This window comes from Citrus sinensis, chromosome 3 (genome assembly GCF_022201045.2).
Source record: "Citrus sinensis cultivar Valencia sweet orange chromosome 3, DVS_A1.0, whole genome shotgun sequence".
Taxonomy (NCBI): Eukaryota; Viridiplantae; Streptophyta; class Magnoliopsida; order Sapindales; family Rutaceae; genus Citrus; species Citrus sinensis.
The window spans coordinates 39490756-39509785 of record NC_068558.1 but is presented as its reverse complement, the minus strand read 5'-3'; the positions used below and the strand labels follow the sequence as shown (position 1 = coordinate 39509785).

Genomic DNA, 19030 nt, shown 5'->3' with positions numbered 1-19030 from the left:
GCAGTAGATCTAAAGAGGATATAAGAAAAAAAAATTGAGAAAGAGAGTCGTAAGCACAAAATTTTGAAACTAAAAATTAGAATATAAAGTAATTGTTTTATATTAAAATGTTAAATTATCTTACTAAAACATATCTAAAATTGGAGGACGTTGAGGAATTTTGTTGGGTTTTAACAGTTTCACACTTTAAAACTTCAAAGCCACACAAAGGGCTTACAATTTTTATTTAAAGCAACTTCAAGGCCCACGAGGGACTCAAGCCCCTTCGGAGCCCTGATTGGATCCAACCACAATTCTAATCTTCTTCTTTTTTTTTTTTTTCATTTAGTTTGATACCTCCGTTAAGGACCCGTTTGGAATTGCGTTTGAAATAGGGGTGGGCATGGGTTGGTTTGGGTTGAATTTTAAGTCAATCCAAATCAAACCATAAAAATTTGGATCCAACTTAAACCAACCCAAATATTTTTAACCCAAACCAAACCAAACTATTTGGGTTTGGTTTGAATTTTATTATCAAAATAATTTTTATTTTAATAAAATTTAATTATATCAAAATTATAATAATTATTAATTGTTATTAATTATTAAATTGATATTAAAATATAAAAAAAATATAGTGGATAAAAATTATAAATTTTACAATAACTTAATCCTTAAATTAAAGAATACTAGAAAATCAAAATAAAATTTAATCACAAAAATTATTATTTCTCAATAAATAAGAACGTACACTTTAATAATAAACTTTCACAAACATGACATTAACAATCTAATAATAAATTTTGCCACTTGTTATTTATTTAATTATGCAATATTTATTTTTATTTATCGTTTTGGTAGTTTTGCGTTATGTTGTCTACTTATATGTTTAATTTTAGGGAGATTACCAGTTTCCCCCTACAGTAATCAACATATATTATTTTTCCCCCTTCTGCTTTTATAATGGCCAAAAACCCCTCTAATAGTATAAGTTTACAATATTACCCTTATTTTCAACTACTCTTTTATTTATATTTATTCTAAATTAAATAAATCACATTAATAGAAACTAAATAAAAAATAAAGCATTAAAAATAAGAAATATATGTTTTGATATGAACAAAAAAATTAATAATAAAATTTTTTATACTTATTTATTTTGTGAAAATTTTCTTATAATAAATATATAAGAAAATTATTAGTCAAATGATAAAAAAATTATTATAAGAAAACTTGATTGACAAATAAAAATTTATTATAAGATAAATAATAAAATATTTTACCTATACTTTTTACATTTAATTTTAAATTATTACAAAATATTTATTATAAGAAAATGTTCACAAAATAAATAATTACAAGAAAAAATTTTATTATTAATTTTTCTGCTCATATCAAAACATATATTTCTTGTTTTAATACTTAATATGGGCAGTACATTCAATTATTGACCAAAAATTAGCCGCCATCTAGCATATCGGACCCAGTCCAAGCTGAGTTATTATTGATCATTAGTAGAGTCTCCTGCTCTTTCTATAATGATCCTTCCATGTGGGAGGAATTATTTTTGTAAATAAGAAAAAAAATTATGTTATTTACAACAATATTTATTTAATTTAAATTTATTTTTACTGTTATTTTCATTTTCTAACTGTTGAGAATTGATCACGCCGTAAAAAATTTAATGGTAGTCTTTCACTTATTTGTGTTCATTTGTGTTCATTTATTTTGTTTTCATTTATTTCATTTGAAAATTTGAGTGTTGGGGTTTTGTCCATAACCCATGGGTAAAACCATACCCAAACCATAATGATATGATTTTCTCCATAAAACCCACATCTAACCCATTTTAATGATTTATCCAACCCAAACCATTTTATTTGGTTTGAGTTTGGATAAACCCATGGGTTATGGGTTTATGCCCACCCCTACTTTGAAAGGTTTAAAAGTTATTTTAAAAATTTAAAAATTTAAAAATTAAATTTAGTGTTTGGTGAAAAAAAATTAAAATCAGCCCCTCCTACAGGTGATTTTGAAAAGCAGAGAATGAGTAACTTTTAGGTTCTAATTTTGAGAATCAATTTTATCTTTAATACAATTTCATAAATATCCTTAAAATAGTACCTAAACCCAAAATTGTCCTTATTCAAATTGGAAACAAAATCAATGTTTTAATAAATTTTTATTAGAATTCATCAATATAAATTTATTAATATCAATTTGTTGGTCGAATTATTATTAAATTTATTTCACTATATTATAAATTTAATTTTCAATTGTTTTAAGATAAAAAAATATAAGTAAAGATTATAATAATACACAATTAAAAATGTTATATGTACATGTTTTTATATGTATAAGTAAATTTTATCTTACATTATGTACATTTAAGTCATTTGTTTTCTCTCAACAATTTAACAATAAAATTTACCAAATGCTCATAATTGTTTTTAAAGCCCACAGTACTTCTGAAAACAAAATTTACCAAACACTTAACTGATTTTCTTCACAGCTGATTATTTCTAAATCGTTTTGAGATTCCTACCTTGGGGTGTTTTTTATAATTAGATAAACGTTATAGTATATAGTCTTATCTATATCATATATGCATAAAATATGAGAACCCCTTAGGGATTTGAATTTACATTAAAGATCATTGATATGTTGAGGATTAATTCGTATTATAAAATAGTATAACCGAGGACATAAGGTCATTCCAAGATTAATATATATGAGTCAATTCCTGAGTTCAAGGTTGGGGGAGTTAAGAGGCTGACACTATTGAATGAGCAAAAGAAGCATCCGAGATTCGAGAATAGAACCTTACTCATTTAATTCGAATTCATATTATAATGTTTTGTGTATTATTTTTGTAGCTCCTTTCTTCATATATCATTGTTTTTTCAACTAATATAACTATTACAATGATGTAAACCCCACATGGGGAAGGGTGCATTGTAGCACACATTAAGGGATTGCTTGCAATTCAATGTTTTCATCAAATGAAAACAAAATTAGCAGCATAGAAGCCTCCCCAGTACGTTGAAATTTCAACTATACTTTGCTCTTTCTTCCTTGGGTTTCATCACCTCATCAAAATTCAAAGTCTAGATAATTGTTACTACAAATATATTATATTTATAACACACGATATTCATCAATAAGGTGCTTCACATTTATCTTTTGTCTTTAGGGTTGAAAATCAATTCGCCGCCTTACCAATAAATTAGAAGCAAAAAGCACGATCAAATTCGAAATTCGACCATAATTAACAAAGTTAAATATCATAATCAAGATATAATATTCAAGACATATGTGTATCTAAATTAATGTAATTATTGATTTTTTTTTCTTTAATGGATGTATTTTTAGATAACTCATTAGCATATTATTATTTTACACACACACACAGAGATTAAAATTTGTTGATATTTGGAATCAAGAGAACTTGAACCCTCAACCTAAAAAATAAGACGATGAGATATCCATGGCTCAACTAATGAGTGATTTGGATTTAAGACAAATAGAATTCTACTTAATAAATTAAGGATTCTATATAATGCTTACTAGGAAATTACAAGCATTGCATATATACGTATTTTGAAAGATACATTGCAAGGTAACATATCATATTCCTAGTCGGATATATTGTAACTATAATGCCACATGGCAGCAGCCGTGGGGAGTAGAAAGTATGTACCAATTGAGTGCTACTTGGAGTTCAAAAAAAGATAAAACAAAGGAATGGGGAGACTGAGAAGGAAAGAAAGCTAAAAGGCGGAAAACTGGAAGGTGCATGTGTAAAGTTTGAAGAACCAATACTTATAAAAATTAAAATAAATATTAAATATTAATGGGAAAGCTGTATGGTGGCAGATACAACATTGAAGAGGAGTGTAATAAAAGGGGGCATGTTTAGTTGGGTAGGTCTGAGTTTTTATAGTGCTTTCAAGTCTTTGCTGCTGTTGTTGTTGTCGTGATTTCTTTTGCTTTGCCTTGGTGCATGCATTTCCAAAAGAAAAAAAAAAAAAAAAAACACTTTCTCTTCTTCAATATTATGAATCCAATGAAGAGCAGGCAATGATGATCTTTTGATGTTGAAGTGGTAAGGCCAGGCCTGTGGCTTAGCTTAATCAATTAATTAGCCTTCACCAACCTTCCTCTTCTCACCATTAATGAGAAAAAAAAAAAAAAACAAAGATAAGAAAGAGAGAGTTAAAAGAGTCATTTTCATTCGCTTTCTTTTTCTTTCTTTCTTTCTGGTTTCTTGTTTGTGTGGGTGTTCGTTTGCTTTGTAATATCAAGAAACAAAAGTCAGATTTGTGATTCTGCTCTTCCTCTTTGTTTTTGCTAGTAATGGTTTGCTAGCTATTTACCTTTTTTTTCCCTCTTCTTTATTATTAGTATTATTATTTCTTGGCACTGAATGAAATATGGGTTCTGCTTTAAGGAACGACAAGAGAGGGTTTCGAGCTTTATTCGTTCCTCTCTTCCTTGCTTTCTTTTTTGTCCAAAATTTTGTGCTTGTTTCTTCGCTCAATTACACAAAATACAGACAAGTTAGTAGTTTGAGACTTGAAAGAATTCAAAAGCATTTGGAAAAAATTAACAAGCCTCCTGTTATGACCATAGAGGTAAGCACTAAGCATCTCTCTCCCTCTTTTTCTTTTTTTAATAAATTTTCTCTCGTTCTGTCGACGAGGTTTACAGAGGGGAAAAAAAAAGTTATATATGTTAATATTTTTGCTTGATTTCCCGCAGAGCCCAGATGGAGATATCATAGATTGTGTTCATAAAAGAAGACAGCCAGCTTTAGACCACCCTCTTTTGAAAAATCACAAGATCCAGGTTTACAAAATAAATAAAAAGCAGCCACAATGAATCATATTTTCTTTATGAAATTTTAATGTTAATTAGCGTTTTATTATTATTTTTTTCCAATTTTATTTGTAATGTAACAGAGAGTGCCATCACAAATGCCAAAAATGAAGAAGGCGTTGAAAGAGGATGAGGCATCATCAGAGAGGAATAATGAACGAGTAATAATAGAAGGTGCATGGCAAATGTGGCATCGAAATGGGACAAGGTGTCCAAAGGGAACCGTTCCCATACGTCGCAGCACAGAGCATGATGTGCTGAGAGCCAAGTCTTTGTTTGACTTCGGCAAGAAACAGCACCGTCGGATTCCTCTTCACCGACGTGCCGATGCACCAGATGTAGTCAGTGGCAATGGTCATGAAGTAGGCTATCTTTTTCCCTTCCTTAATTTCACTTCTTCTTTTCAATATTTTTTTGCATGTGCATACATCATCACATCATATGATATCATACTAAATTGATACATCATTGTCACCATGTCTTATTCTTAATTTTCATTTTGCTAACAAGGGATAAAGATGTGAAATTGTAGAATCTTTATGATGGAAATGTAGTGAGAAAAATCCAATTATTGAAAATTTTGAAAGTGATATAGTAATAATTCTTTTGTATTGTTAAAAAAAAAAAAAAAAGATGTGAAAGTTATGTAACCCTTTTTTTGGAAAATGACTTCAGCTAGAAAAATTGTGTGTAATAGATTTGATTTTCCTATAACATAAAAAAGTCAATTCAAGCCATTGATTGTTCTTGCGCTCAATTCAAAGGACCCCACAGATTAATTGTTAGAGGATCGTATTCAATTACGGTGTCGACCCAAATGTTAAAAAGCCAGAATCAGACCATTTAAATTGCAGATCATCATAAAGTCCACAAAAGAAATAAAATGTTATTGGGAATTGTGCATGATTTATTCAGCTTTGATCATCAATGACAACTCATTTTTCTCAATAAAAGTCTAATTTAAAGTGCGTGATCAATAATAGCATGCGATCGCCTACACTGGATCTTCGCAAGAAGTTTATGGAGCAAGGGCTACAATAAACGTATGGGACCCTTCGATCCAAGTCGTCAACGAGTTCAGTCTATCACAGATTTGGGTTCTTTCGGGATCATTCGACGGCTCAGATCTCAACAGCATAGAAGCTGGATGGCAGGTACTTCTTCCATTTCCTGTCCTCCCATGCACACAATCCAATACTCCCCCCCTCCCCCACCCCCCCTTCTTTGATTTTTACAATATTATTGTTTATCCACTTTATTAATTTTATAAAAATTGGAACTAGTAAACTAATACCTTTTATGCAAGTTACAAGATTTTGTCTCAGCTTCTCCAATGACATTAATTAATGAATTCTTATTAAATTTAGGATCGGTACATTAGACTTAACAGTGTCTTATTTTATACTCCGAACACAGTCAAATTTAAAAGTGTTAATAAAATTTGATTATTTAATAGTGTACACGCCGTGATACCACGGTCATAGCTTTAAATTTAATTGTTATATATAAAAAGATTGTATTTAAATTTTCTAATATTGTGATAATTCTACTAGTCAGGTCAGTCCGGAACTTTACGGTGATAGCAGGCCAAGGCTGTTTACTTATTGGACGGTAAGACCTATCATCTTATTTCCCTTCATTTTGAATTAATCAGTTATCAATTAATTTCATTAATTAAGGGGAATTGATTATTGTTTTTAAAATGAGCATGTGCATGCGATCATGTGGTCATCCCAACTTCGGTGGCATGAGATGTGCCCAAGGTCAAAGTCAAACATTAATATAGGGTTGATCATCTCTCTAGGTTTCTATATATGACGTAGTGTGTTTTATAAATTTAAACTTAATTTATCCTATAAAGTTTATGATAATAGAATCTAAAGACTTGCTGTGGCCTGATAAGGTGGATTTGTGATGTTAAATATCTTGGAATAATTTTATAAGATATGTCAATAGCCAAGCTATGATCTAGTTAATTATATATAGTGTTATATAAACTTGAGATATAAAATTTGTATTTAAGACTTATGACGTATTGCCACTTCATTAATTGATTTTTTATTATATTAATTTTACGAATCCTAAGCTAAAGTTTAAAAAAAAAAAAAGGGCATATGAAAATGAGTAATTACTGAACAAAAAAATCGCCACTATTGTCATTGTCATAATTGCTGCAGTCTTAACCTTCTGCAGACAGATTTTCTTATGAAAACGTTTACTCATCATACCATAATTATGTTCCATAAATTAAGATGCAAGGTTCATTGACAAGTAACTAATTAGTAGAACCAACAAACCCATATTAATTATTACTATGCACTAAACGTTGATAATTATTTTGGAGTAAATTTTGGCTTTTTCAGAGATTATCAACGCCTAATAATTTCAATTATGTGATGGTTCTAATGAAAATTTGAACTGAGAATGATACGACGATACGCCAAGTAATTTAGAATCATTATCACATCATTATTGCGAATGTTGTACATGTCTTTCCACATATTGCTTAATCAATTAGGTAGGTGGCATTTAAACATTGATCAAATCCAAACTGATTTTTTAGCTGCTTGAACACCAACATTCGGGTCAACTAGTTGTGTTATCGATATATAACTGCATATTTTTAGATAACATTTTGAAATTGGGTAAAAATTTTAGTTGCAACAGGCAAAGCAGTTTCTTTTAGGAAGTAAATATACAAAATAGTACAGCAGTAAGGCTACTTGTTGCCTAACCAATGTAGAAAATGTTATATTTTGGCAGAGCGATTCATATCAAGCTACAGGGTGCTACAATCTTCTTTGTGCCGGATTCATACAAACAAATAGTAGAATTGCCATTGGAGCAGCTATTTCTCCTATATCAACGTATGCCGGCAACCAATTCGACATCACAATCCTCATTTGGAAGGTACGTCAAAACTAATCACACATCTATATATAATAAAATACACTAATTAATTGACATCATAAAGATTTTTCAACGTCTTGCAAACGAAACTCGTATCTACATAGAAATATTGTTGCTCCACTGAAATCAAATAATTTGTGTTTGATCTTTTATGGATTCTCTATACACAGAATTGTTGGTTCGCATTTAAAAAAAATGCGGACATTCGCAAATCACGTGTAATTCAATGTGTCTTGGTGTGATTATTAGGATCCAAAACTGGGGAATTGGTGGATGGGATTTGGTGAAAACTTGCTAGTCGGGTACTGGCCAGCGGAGCTATTCACACACTTAGCAGACCATGCGACGATGGTGGAGTGGGGAGGCGAAGTGGTGAACTCAAGGGCCAACGGTGAGCACACAGCGACCCAAATGGGTTCAGGCCACTTTGCTGAAGATGGGTTTGGAAAAGCAAGCTATTTCAGGAACCTGGAAATGGTTGATTCCGATAACAGCCTCAGCTCAGTACGAGACATTTCAATTCTAGCTGAGAACACAAATTGTTACAACATCAAAAACTCCTATAACAATGAATGGGGGACACATTTTTACTATGGAGGCCCTGGAAGAAATCCGCAATGCCCCTGATCAATTCATGCTAGCCAGCTGGCTAGTAGTATGATATATTAATTTTCAACGTTGAAGTTTCAGAATTAAGGAGCTAGCAGTCAGATTAATTCTTTAATTGCGTAATTATGAAAAACAATTAATGTGCTTTTTTCATATTTGTTTCTGCCATTCTACATCTTTTTTTTTTTTGGTTTAGGTATGAGGAAGAAATCAGAAATGTGTATCATTCATTAAATAAGAAAAGTATAAGGGTATTGATCATAAACAGACATGGGAATATACAGCCATATTTTGGATAGGCATGCATTACTTTGTTGTGCCAATTTTAATATAATCGTAGCATAGATTAATAGATCGTTGCGTCATTTTGATGAATTCTAAAAATATGACTCTATAATTCTATAACTGGGTTGGTGGCACTTTCTCCCCTATACATCTATAAAATGGCTAGAGTTCTTATGGTTGTGTAGAATTTTATTTTTTATTTTTAAAAAGAATTAGTTGCAGTTAGTAGATACGAATATTTTGTGTTCCTTTTTTTTAAATATTTTTTTTTACCACTGATAATATTATATTATAACCTAAATTTTTATCATTACAAAGGAAGTAATAAGGACTCGAATCATTGCAATGACCTATCAGTCGGTCAAAGGCGAGTGACAATTAATTAAAATAAATGGAAATGAAATTTTAATGTAAATTGTTGACCAAATATATTTTCAATAATAAATGTAGGGACTAGGCTGCTGTGCAGAGATTTTTTTTTTTTGGTTTAAATTTAGGCTGATAAAGAGCAGAAAAATATTGCTAACTAGAGGGTTTTTTTTTAACCGAAATACGAATAGGCATAAATTAGTTTGAATTTTAAATAGAACTGAATATCTGAATCTGAATCATTTTTTTTGTCTGAATTGTTAAAAATAAATATGAATTTATTTGTTATTTTAACTTAAAAATTCTGAAAATAATTTTTTTTATTTGTACCATTACGAATTATAAATGTTAAACAAATAAGAAGCATTTCTAAGAACTTAAATAAGATAATATATTATCATAATATAAATAATTTTCAATTGAATGCAACCCTTTGTATTCTAAATTAGTATAGTTTATGATGTTTTTTTATGAAAAATATTCATAAAACATTGTGAAGATAAATAATACTACTTTGAAGAAAATAAAAGGATAAAAATAATAATAGTATACTATTATATTATCACAAGTTATAAAGATGAGTAATAATGCTAATTGTTAAATTTTATTTAGATAAGGATGAAAATAAATTAGTTAAATAAGAAAATTTTCGAGAATATCTTTTAATGATATCATTCAGTCTTTTTAGATTAAGCAAAAAAAATTAAAAAAAAAAAAAGAAATTGGCTCAATAACCTAATGATAAAATAACTGAAAATTTTTAGACCAGTTTTAATTTGCCAACGTTCTGTTTTTCTGTCTAAATATATATCGTTATTGTTCGTTTCTTAATATTTTGTTTCAAGGATACGCTGGATAAGCGTGTGGAAAAGGGTCCAAAATGTGGTGCCTTCTGTGTCACAGCCTTTATTGATGGAGAGGATGTTGTTGTCTCAAACTTGGGAAATTGTAAAGGTTTACTGTGTAGAGATGGAGTGGCTGAAACGCTTGCACCCCCGCATAATGTATACAATTTGGATGAACGCAAGCGGATTGTGGATAAGGTACTAGTCTTTTTTAATTTGTGTTGTCAAAATTAAAAAGTGATGAGGAGCTGAAATTGACATCAGTTTTTATGGTTTAATTCCATGGATACTATGTTTTCACGGGGGATTTATCGGCTTCTCAGGCAGAGATTGGCTTTTCAATGATACTTTCTTTTACTCTAGAAGTATCGGATTTGCTTCTTTGAAGGATTGGATGATAGCTGAGCCTGATACAAATGTCCTTAAGTTCACTTCAGATATATATGGAGGTTCTTGTGTTAGCTACTGATACATTCTGGGATTGGGTAAGTAATTTTTGCTTAATTTCCAATTCGTTGAGATAAAAGATCAAGCCATCAAATTCTCTTTTTTTTTTTCAGTAAAAATATTGAAGGGAATAGAGTACGTAACTGTTGATAATATCAGGGGTGTGGTCCATTAATCATCTATTAAAAGCCTCAATAAATCAGTTATCGCATCAACTATGCCATTGTCACTTTAACTACACAGTGCTGAGTTTAACTCTCTGCCTGTAAGTGGGAGCAACACTCGGAATAAGTCTCGGCAGAACTCTAGGCGTTACTATATCGCTCAAATGGGAGACTAACTCACTCATTTCTCTCGAATTTGCAAGTGTTCAATTTTACTTTTTATTGGGAATCACAGATAAAGATTTCCTCTCATTCTTTCAATAAGTTATTGAATATTTTTGGGAAAATATCCACCGTCCACTCATTTTTTTTAATTTTTTTAAAAATACACAATTTTTTTTTTTTTTACTGGAATCTACCTAAAATTACATTTTGTTTCACTTTTCAACTTCCGTTTAGAATCCGTTAAGAAAACTAACGGAAACTTAAACAAATGACTATTTTACCCCCCAAAACAAAAATTACAATTTCACCCTAAAAAATACCAAAAATAATCAGATTAAATCTGATTATTTCCTCTATCGGTCAATAAAGAAATTAATTCCACAATCATCAAACGTAGGGGTTTTTTTTAAATATGTCTGTAATTAGAATGCTAAATTATAACAGTAGTATTAGAATAGCCCAATCTCACAAACCATCAATTGAATTTAAGATAAGTAGAGTTTTATTATTTATTGAGTTAGAATCTCTAGTAGTTAAGATTTTTTTGTACTTCATCAAACGAAAATTACAAATTCACCCTAAAAAATACCAAAAATAATTAGACTAAATCTTATTATTTTTGTAGCTAACGGCTACAATAATTTTTTAATTAAAATTATAAAAAAAAACCCCCTACATTTGATGGTTGTTGAATTAATTTCTTTATTGACTGATGGGAGAAATAATCAGATTTAATTTGATTATTTTTGGCATTTTTAGGGTGAAATTGTAATTTTTGTTTTGGGGGGGTAAAATGGTCATTTTTTAAAGTTTCCGTTAGTTTTCTTAATGGATTCCAAACAGAAGTGGAAAAGTGAAACAAAATGTAACTTTAGGTGGATTCCAGCAAAAAAAAAATTGTATATTTTTGAAAAAGTTAGAAAAAACGGGTGGACGGTGGATATTTTCCAAATATTTTTCTACCCACTGCTTTAAATATATTTACACTCAAATGGCATTTACTTCTTTGCTCAAATACTAAATTGCTCTTCTCTTTTTGTAAAGATTCTTCAGCAGACTAGCTTTTCACCTACTCCTGAGTTCTCATTTTCAAAAGTACCATGCGAGTGCAGAGCAATTGCGTGTGAAAGTTTTAATATAAAAATATAATCTTAACTGCCACAAACAAGTTGTTTAGTGAAATTGATTTTGGTAAATTCCTTTAACTTTTCCTTTATAAAACAACATTTTATTATATCACCAAAATGACATTAAATTTTTTTGTTATATATTTAAAATTAAAAATACTATCATTTTTGCTATACAGATTAGGTGTCATGATGATTTGTTATTGTTAATGTATAATAATAGAAGAAAAATTGTAAAAATTATTAAGCTAATTGGTATTTATTTATTAAAGAACTAATTCTTTATAATTATGTTTGAATAATCAGTAAATTTAAATAAAAATCAGTTGCTTACATTTATAATGCTAAAGTATTAATTCAATGTTGTTGTTTGCACTCTTCTTTTTGTGTCTTTAGGTAGTCATGAATTTACAGATTGATTTAAGTACAAATTTGGATGAGTGCAGGAATGTGACTGATGGAAATGTGGTGAATGAAAACACAGTGGATGATAAAGATGGCAAGAATTTAGAGCCTTATACTAGGTTGGAGTTTGATACACAAGATGATGCTTATTTTTTCTATCTAAAGTATGCTAAGTATATAGGGTTTGGTATCGTAAAGAAATCCAGCCATCGATCAATGTTATCGAGAGAATTTATTTATGCAAAGTTCGCATGTACAAGGTATGGGATAAAACAAGAATCTAATGCTATCAATCAACGCCCATGTTTGAAAGTAGATTGTAAGGGTTTGTTGCATGTCAAACGAAACTCTTATGGCAAGTGGTATGTTCAAAATTTCATAAAAGAGCATAATCATGAACTTTATCCTAGCCATGCACATTATTTTCCATGCCATATAAGTATTGCATTTCCAATAAACATAGCATTAATATGTTACATGCAGTTGGTATTGGTACAAATAAGATTTTTGTTGCAATGGCTAGAAAAAATGGTGGATATGAAAATATTGGGTAAACAAAGAAAGATATTAGAAACCATTTGGATAAAGAACGTCGACTAGCATTGGAATTAAGTGATACTAGAGCAATGCTTAACCACTTTACGCAAATGCAGTAAGAGAATCCTAATTTCTTTTATGCAGTGGACTTAGATAAAGAACATAGGTTAAAAAATGTCTTTTGGGTGGATGCAACTAGTAAAGAGGATTTTAAGATTTTTGGAGATGTTGTTTCCTTTGATACTAAATACATTACAAAAAAATATATAATGCCATTTGCTTTTTTTATTGGTGTGAATAACCATCAGTTTATATTACTTGGATGTACATTGCTTGCGGATGAGACTACGTCAACATTTGTTTGGCTAATACAGACATGGTTGAGGGCTATGGATGGAAAGCATCCAATTGCTATATTAACTAATCAAGACAAAGCTATGAAAGCAACCATTTCAATTGTCTTTCCGAATACACGACACCGGACTTTGTATGTGGCAGATGTTAAAGAAAATTCCTAAAAAGCTTAGCTATGTGATAAAGAAGGATGAATCTTTTATGAGAATATTCAAAGACTGTGTTTACAACTTATGGTTGGAGGAGGACTTTGAAAAAAAATAGTGGAATATGATTGGAGAGTTTGAGCTTGAAGGGAATAAGTGGTCAGGATCATTATATGAAGATCACAAGTTCTGGGTGCCTATTTATATGAAGGATACATTCTTTGCTGGATTATCTACAACCCAACGGTCCAAAAGCATCAACTCTTTTTTTTGACAAATATGTTAGCAAGAAGACATTATTGAAAGAATTTGTTGAAAAGTACAAATTGACTTTACAAGATAGACAAGAAAATTAAGCTATGCAAGTTTCAATACATGGCATAAGAAACTGTTGTTAAAGTCTCTTTCACCCGTTGAGAAACAAATGTGCACAATCTATACACATGAAGTTTTCAAGAAATTTGAAGTTAAAGTTTTAGGAGCATCAACATGCTTCTCATTATAAAAGCTAGAAGTTGGCACAATAAAAACCTTTGACATTGAAGATTTTGAGAAAAATATAGCTTTTGTGGTGAATTGGGAAGCAAGGAGTCAAGAAATTAATTGTTTGTGTTGATTGTTTGATCATAATAGATTTCTTTGCAGGCATGTACTATGTGTTCTTCAATCTCTTGGTGTTTTTAATATTCAACCTCATTATGTATTGAAGCGATGGAGTAAGGATGCAAAGAGTTTCGATTCTTCAAGTTCTACAAGTAATATTCCAAAGGGAATACAATTCAAAAAGCAACTTTTCGACAAATTATTTCATCAAGCTATAAAATTGGGTGAGGAAGGCTTAATGTCCAGTGAGAGTTTCAATATTGCATACTGTGCATTACAGGATGCATTGGAAAAATGTACAAGAGTGAATCGTTCTCTCAAAGAATATTAAGTTGAATTGGATCTTACAATGTTGACAAGGAATGGCAATTTGCTGCATGATATCTCATTACTTAATCCACAAATATCAAGTCCAAAAGGAGCTCCTAAAAGAAGGAAGAAAGGAATTGATAAATGTAAGAAAATAATACTCAACACCAAACCAAATCGAGAAGGGTTAGTTAACACACACACACACACACACACACACATTGTTAATGACACATTTAAATTGTTATATTTTTATTTATTAATGATAACATTTTTTTTCTTTTTTTTAAGGTTCTAAAGAACGTTGGGACCAAAAATTCCTCTCAAATAATTGTTTGTTATATAAAAATTTTTATGTTATATTTCTTTTTGTAGTTATTAGAAATTTATTTGTATTTAGTAGCTTTAATTTTTCTATATTTAGTCCCAGGAACATTCAACCTTAAGGAATGAGAATGTTATTGATCTTTGTGATACACAAGATTGCTTGCAAGAAATGGTATGTTAAGTATATTATTTTACTTTTTACATGTATTATATTGTAATTTATCATATATTGATATTTTTGTATTTATTGGAACTTACACCGAATAAATCTAAAATATCCAATAGGATGATAATGAATCTTTGAAGAATTTTTCTAGTGAATATCTATTAGATGTTGGTTCTAAATCAATAGTGTTTAATGACGGTAATACCTTCTTTGAATACTTACTAATTGTTATAATTTAGTATTAATGTTGTTATAACATTTATTTATGTGTATAGGTTGTAATATATTTATATTCAAACAATAAGATCTCTTGACACTTTCAAATTATAAAGAAGTTTTCAAGGCAAGGTTTTCTTCACCAATAGTGAATTGTTCAATCCACAAAGAAGAACTATTTTTGTGATCAATGTTCTTGGAATAAAATTGTATCATTATAAGTAGTTATAAACGTTGTTGATTATTCTTGTTTTTGTAATAAAACTGTACTCCAAGAACCATTCGGGATAATGAAGTTTATAAATTGAAATTGTTTCAGTTGAACAGTTGAGAGTGCTGGCATGTAATAATTTGGGTTGTGTGATTTTTTAGAATTTTTTTTCTAACAAACAAAAAGAGAAGGGCAATTTAGTATTTGAACAAAGAAGTAAATGACATTTGAGTGTAAATATGTTTAAAAGTAATGGGTAGAAAAATATCCAATAACTTATTAAAAGAAAGAGAGGAAATTGTTATTTGTGGGTCTAGTAAAAAGTAAAACTGGACACTTGTCAAATTTGAGATAATTGAGTGAGTTAGTCGCCTATTTGGGCAACTAACCGTAACACTCCTCTAATATATATTGTTAGATTGTAGCCTTAAAAAATTAAATGTGTAGCCTAAACTAAATATTAAAAAATGAAAAGCAATATCTATATATTTTGTAATTTAAACATGTTAGACAAAGATAGATTAATTAAAATATTGTATGTGTATGTTTAATTTAATTTTATAGTCGAATGTCAATATCAATCATTGGCGTTTCTCAAGTGTTTTGTTGTATATTAATACTGCTAATCCGACACCAACAGGTATTAAAGACATTATCTAAAATTACAAGCAGTCAATATTACAATAACTACCTCATTTATATGTAAGAAATGCCCAAGTGTGTCTTTTTATTAATCCATTTGTCATATTTGTTATGAAAAATGTCAAAGAGACTGATAGAAATAAGGTAAGATCAAGTGTGGTCTTATTTTCAAATTAACAAAACAAATCAAAAATGGTCTTAATTTGTTCATCTCTGTGTTATGTCAAAGTTTTCTATCTGAATATTATAGCTCATTTCTTATTACTTTCCTTCAACGATATGCATATACATGCAGTGTTTAGGAGATGGTGCTTGCTACATCACAACCTTTTTATTTGTTGTCTCAAACTTGAGAAATTTTAGAGGTGTCCTCTGTAGAGATAGAGAGGCCGAACCCCTTGGACCTCAACATAATTATAATATATACAATTTGGATGAACGCAAGTGGACAATGGATAAGGTGGTCATTTTGATTTCTGTTGTCAAACTTACAAAACGATGAGGAACTAAAAATGATTCATTTTTTTATGGTTTAACTACGTTGATAATGTGTTTGCAAAAAGAGTTATAGGCTTCACAAGGAGAGGTTAGTTTTTAAATAATGATGATTTCATCTCTAGAAGTATCGGACATGCTTCTTCGAAGGACTGGATGATAACTGAGCCTAATACAAATGTCCTTAAGTTCACTTTAGATATGGAGGTTTTTAGTGTTGGCTTCTAATGGCTAGTTGATAAATGGGTTACAAAAGTTTGTCTTTTGAGCTCTGACGGCTCCACAACGGAATTTTAATGAAAACTTGATCTAAACGCCCCTAAGCTTGCATTATGTGAAAAGAAATAGAAGTTTGTCATTCTAGATGTTGAAAGTGTTTCTTTGTTGCATTGCTATTTAGATACTTGTATGGAAAAGGAAAGATATTCGGATACTTGTCCAGTGAGTTATAAATGTTTGTCCCCTTGAACTCTGATGTCTCCATAAAAGGAGTTCTAATGGAAACTTTATTTGAGAGCTCCTGGGCTTGCATTATGGCAAAAGAAAAAGAAGTTGTTCACTTTGGAAGTTAAAAGCTTTTTTCTTGTTGCATTGTTATTGAGATACTAATATGAGAAAAGAAATAAATTAGGATACTTGTCCAATGGGTTGTAATATTCGTATTTTTTAGCTCTAGCGGCTCTGTAGTAGCAGGTCAATTGGAAACTGTTTAGGGAAGAAATTGAAGATTAATATAAGCGACACATTTCAATAAAAAATTGTATGATTAAAAATAGCCACAAGAGAGTACCAAACCTACACCATGTATACCTCATAATTGAGTTGATATGTGGGGTATGTTATATTAAAAGCGACATGTTTAAAGAAAAATCTTCAAAATATTAACTGTATGAAATATCTCCAACTTTGAAAGAAAATATTTGATTTTGTAGAAACAAATAAGGAATATCTTGCTAAAAAAGAGAGGACAACTAGCTGTCATACCTGTAAAAAGTAAAAAACAGCACACTAAGGATAGTGGTCCTCAATTGCCATGCCCAAAAATTACCAAAACAACCTTTGCAAAGGTGTCCGGACCATTGTGCAGTGTACACCACCTTTACAAAAGAAAAACCACGCCAAATAGCATTCTTCTTATTCCCCAAGCAAGTTCCTAACGACACAAAAATCATGATAAAGGTGAAAGGACAAAAAAGCTTGAAAAAGACAATAAAATCAACACTAGAAATGCTTCACTTGGTAAGGCAGCTGGGGTACTTTATATATAAAGACACTAAGGTTCTACTTTTCTCATATATAACAAAAAAACACACATACACTCCATTAAAGCTAAGGTCTTCATCAACCTCCAACCATTATTACAAAGTGCTTACAAGCTCTCAAACCTTAAATAACTCAATTTTGACTTGAGCGTCGGACTGTGGTTGCCGACCACCCCCATCTCCACCTTTGACCTCTTTTTCGTTGTTTTGCAGGTCTAAGTGTTCTTTCAAGTTCTCTCACTCTAGATTTATACCTCTTACCATAACCATCCTTTCTTATTCTTCTTCATCTCCATAAAACTCCACAAAGGCCTAAAATAACCCATACACTTCGATTAAGTAAGATACCCTGCATCCTGAAAATAAATTCATTATTGTAGTCAGATTTTGCCCCTTTCTCTTACACTTCAAATCTACCTAAAACAAATACTTTATTGGAATGCCTTGCATTAAATTGTTAATTTTTTTTGTGTTTTTTCTATAATTTCCCTTTTACGTATTTTTGTTTATCGGTAACTTTCGAAAATTTAGCATTGAGTTTTTCTTCTATTTTCATCTATTTTGTTTTATATGCTACTGTTTTAAAGTATTAAAACTTATTTTTTGCTTATTCTTCTTTTTATAAGTTATTTCGTTTAGGGAAAATATCCACCGTCCACCTATTTTTTACACCTTTTTTCAAAAATACACAATTCCTTCATTTTTTAGCTGGAATCCACCTAAAGTTATATTTTTTTTCACTTTTCCACTTCCGTTTGGAGTCCGTTAAGAAAACTAACGGAAACTTAATAAAATGACCATTTTACCCCCAAAACGAAAATTACAATTTCACCTTAAAAAATACCAAAAATAATAAGATTTAATGATGAATATCATTATTGGTACTTTAATGAAGTACAAAAAAATCTTAACTACTAGAGATTATAACTCAATTAATAATAAAACTCTACTTATCTTAAATTCAATTGATGATTTGTGAGATTGAGCTATTTTTAATACTACTATTATAATTTAGCATTCTAATTACAGATATATTTAAAAAAAAAAACATGTATTTGATGGTTATGGAATTAATTTATTTATTGACCGATGGGGAAAATAATTAGATTTAATTTAATTATTTTTTGTAATTTTTAAGGTGAAATTGTAATTTTCGTTTTGGGGGTAAAATGGTCATTTTTTAAAGTTTCCGTTAGTTTTCTTAACGAATTCCAAACGGAAGTGGAAAAGTGAAAAAAAATGTAACTTTGGGTGGATTCCAGCCAAAAAATGAAGGAATTGTGTATTTTTGAAAAAGGTGTAAAAAATAGGTGGACGGTGGATATTTTCCCTTTCGTTTATTATGCCAAAGTTTGTTTGTTCCCAAGAAAGTGTTTGAAGAGTAAGAAGTCATCAACTTGTCTAGCGAAAAACCTTTTAATTCTTAATTTGATAGGCTTTAATTCTACGTGCATTTTTTTACCCATTTGTTCTTTTTGTTTACTACAGATTTATTTACGCAGTTGTATCTTTTTTGAGATTGTTGGAAACCTAATTTTATATTTTTTCTTTGAATTATTGAATCATTGAATTTGATTTG

The 19030-nt window shown here is 30.0% G+C and overlaps 1 protein-coding gene across 1 annotated transcript; it reads left to right on the top strand.

The window, feature by feature from the left end:
* The first annotated feature begins 3824 nt into the window (after nucleotides 1-3824).
* LOC102628245 (uncharacterized) lies at nucleotides 3825-8682 on the top strand. Its single transcript, XM_006478912.4, has 7 exons — nucleotides 3825-4613; nucleotides 4741-4827; nucleotides 4941-5219; nucleotides 5841-6011; nucleotides 6415-6468; nucleotides 7621-7767; nucleotides 8017-8682. The coding sequence occupies exons 1-7, from the start codon at nucleotides 4413-4415 to the stop codon at nucleotides 8392-8394; spliced, it is 1317 nt and encodes a 438-aa protein (XP_006478975.2). The 5' UTR covers nucleotides 3825-4412; the 3' UTR covers nucleotides 8395-8682.
* The last annotated feature ends 10348 nt before the right edge of the window (nucleotides 8683-19030 follow it).

Bases quoted from the DNA above. Each gene is read 5' to 3' on its own strand.
- LOC102628245 (XM_006478912.4), top strand. From the start codon at position 4,413: ATGGGTTCTGCTTTAAGGAACGACAAGAGAGGGTTTCGAGCTTTATTC. The intron at 4,614-4,740 runs GTAAGCACTAAG...GATTTCCCGCAG, and splicing joins CTCCTGTTATGACCATAGAG to AGCCCAGATGGAGATATCAT. The intron at 6,012-6,414 runs GTACTTCTTCCA...TCTACTAGTCAG, and splicing joins GCATAGAAGCTGGATGGCAG to GTCAGTCCGGAACTTTACGG.